At 39.3% G+C, this 1532-nt stretch overlaps 1 protein-coding gene across 1 annotated transcript; it reads left to right on the plus strand.

Annotated features, from left to right (window-relative positions):
• Positions 1 to 4: 4 nt before the first annotated feature.
• Positions 5 to 1241, plus strand: LOC102204871 (trans-1,2-dihydrobenzene-1,2-diol dehydrogenase-like; the record flags this gene model as incomplete). The annotated part of the gene is made up of 3 exons (XM_005755924.1): positions 5 to 191; positions 773 to 897; positions 1091 to 1241. Coding segments are annotated over 3 exons (463 nt in total), but the record flags the coding sequence as incomplete, so codon positions are not given.
• Positions 1242 to 1532: the final 291 nt, after the last annotated feature.

Here is a 1532-nt window from a genome sequence, read left to right on the forward strand (position 1 = left end):
GGTTGGGGATGTGAAGCTGGTAAAAGCCTACTTTGGCTCCCCTCAGCTCGACATTCCCCGATCAGTGCAGAAGGAGCTGGGTGGAGGAGCTCTGCTGGATATCGGAGTGTACTGCCTGCAGTTTGTGTTGATGGTGTTCAATGGTGAAAGGCCAGAGTCCATCCAAGCCACAGGGGTGCTGCTTGACTCAGGTATGATTCAGATCATGTGGGAGAAATAGGATGTATGTTAGTATCATTTACCACAGGGCGTGCTTCAGCGATCACAAACGCACGCTTGAGCCTTGCCATAAAAAAAACAAATAGAGGAAGAGAAGCACACTTTGTGTGATACAGAGGAATTACTTTTAAATGAATTGTCTAAAATGTAAACACCCCAGGACAGAATTTCACACAGAAAATCCAAGACTTATCATTAAAATGTCACACTAATCCAAATCCCCCCAGAGAATACAGTAATACGGTAAAACTGGCAGGAGAATATGTAACTGCATGTCTCACTGAAGGATATCTTAGTGCAAAACCATCATATAATATATGTATTAAGCATTTTCTTTTCTTCATGGAAGGCATTTGGCAATTTATTGAATAATAAAAAATAGTTTCTTTCATTGTGTATACTATCTTCTTAAAAAAACTAATAAATAAACCTAATTCCAAACTCAGTTTAAATATATAATAAAAAAATTTGCATCTGCAGAGGTCTAAAACAACATTTTAATGCTAATTTGTTTGATGCTTTCAATAATTTCATGTTTTTGAATGTTTAACAGGAGTGGATGAATCAGTGGTTGTGACGATGAAATTCTCCAGGAAGAGGATGGCCTTGTGTGCCTTTTCAATTGCAGCCCGACTACCAAATGACGCTGTCATTGAGGGCACTAAGGGGTCCATTAAAGTACGCTATGCTCGTCCTTTGCAGGACCATTTGAGTTCATTAAGAAATTACAGGGACATGCAAAGACTGTGCTGACTGATGATTAATTTCACATTTAATTAAACCAATATATTCAGACATAGATTTCACTGTATTTGATGAATTTGCAAATTGAGGGACTGAAACAAAAGTTTGCTTCCTTTTCACTGTACAGGTTCTTGGCCCCATGCACTGCCCCACCAAACTGGTGGTGAATGACAAGGAAACAGAGTACCCTCTGCCTGAGCCGTGTCTCCCTCTGAATTTTACCAACTGCGCCGGGCTGCGCTATGAGGCAGGAGAAGTGAGGCAGTGCCTGCTTAAAGGTAGGTCATGATAAAAGGAAATGTGTGTATTTCTCTCTGAAGAGACAGCCTAAACCACTGCTTCAAAGGAAAGCTGAGTTTGTAAGAAGGACACTGCAGTTTAGACAATCACTTGCATTCTCAGGGCGACAAATGAAAATGTAGAAGTATACACCAATTATACTCATCAGATTATGACTGAATGTAATGAGTGCTTGGAATGTCCTTTAGCTCACAGAATATTACAGTACTGTTACTTTTACTTCTAATAATAATTTACATAATCTTTATATTCCTGCCTTCTCATAAATT

The sequence above is a fragment of the Pundamilia nyererei genome, unplaced genomic scaffold (genome assembly GCF_000239375.1).
Source record: "Pundamilia nyererei isolate P.nyererei 1_Seehausen unplaced genomic scaffold, PunNye1.0 scaffold04989, whole genome shotgun sequence".
In the NCBI taxonomy this organism is placed as follows: domain Eukaryota; kingdom Metazoa; phylum Chordata; class Actinopteri; order Cichliformes; family Cichlidae; genus Pundamilia; species Pundamilia nyererei.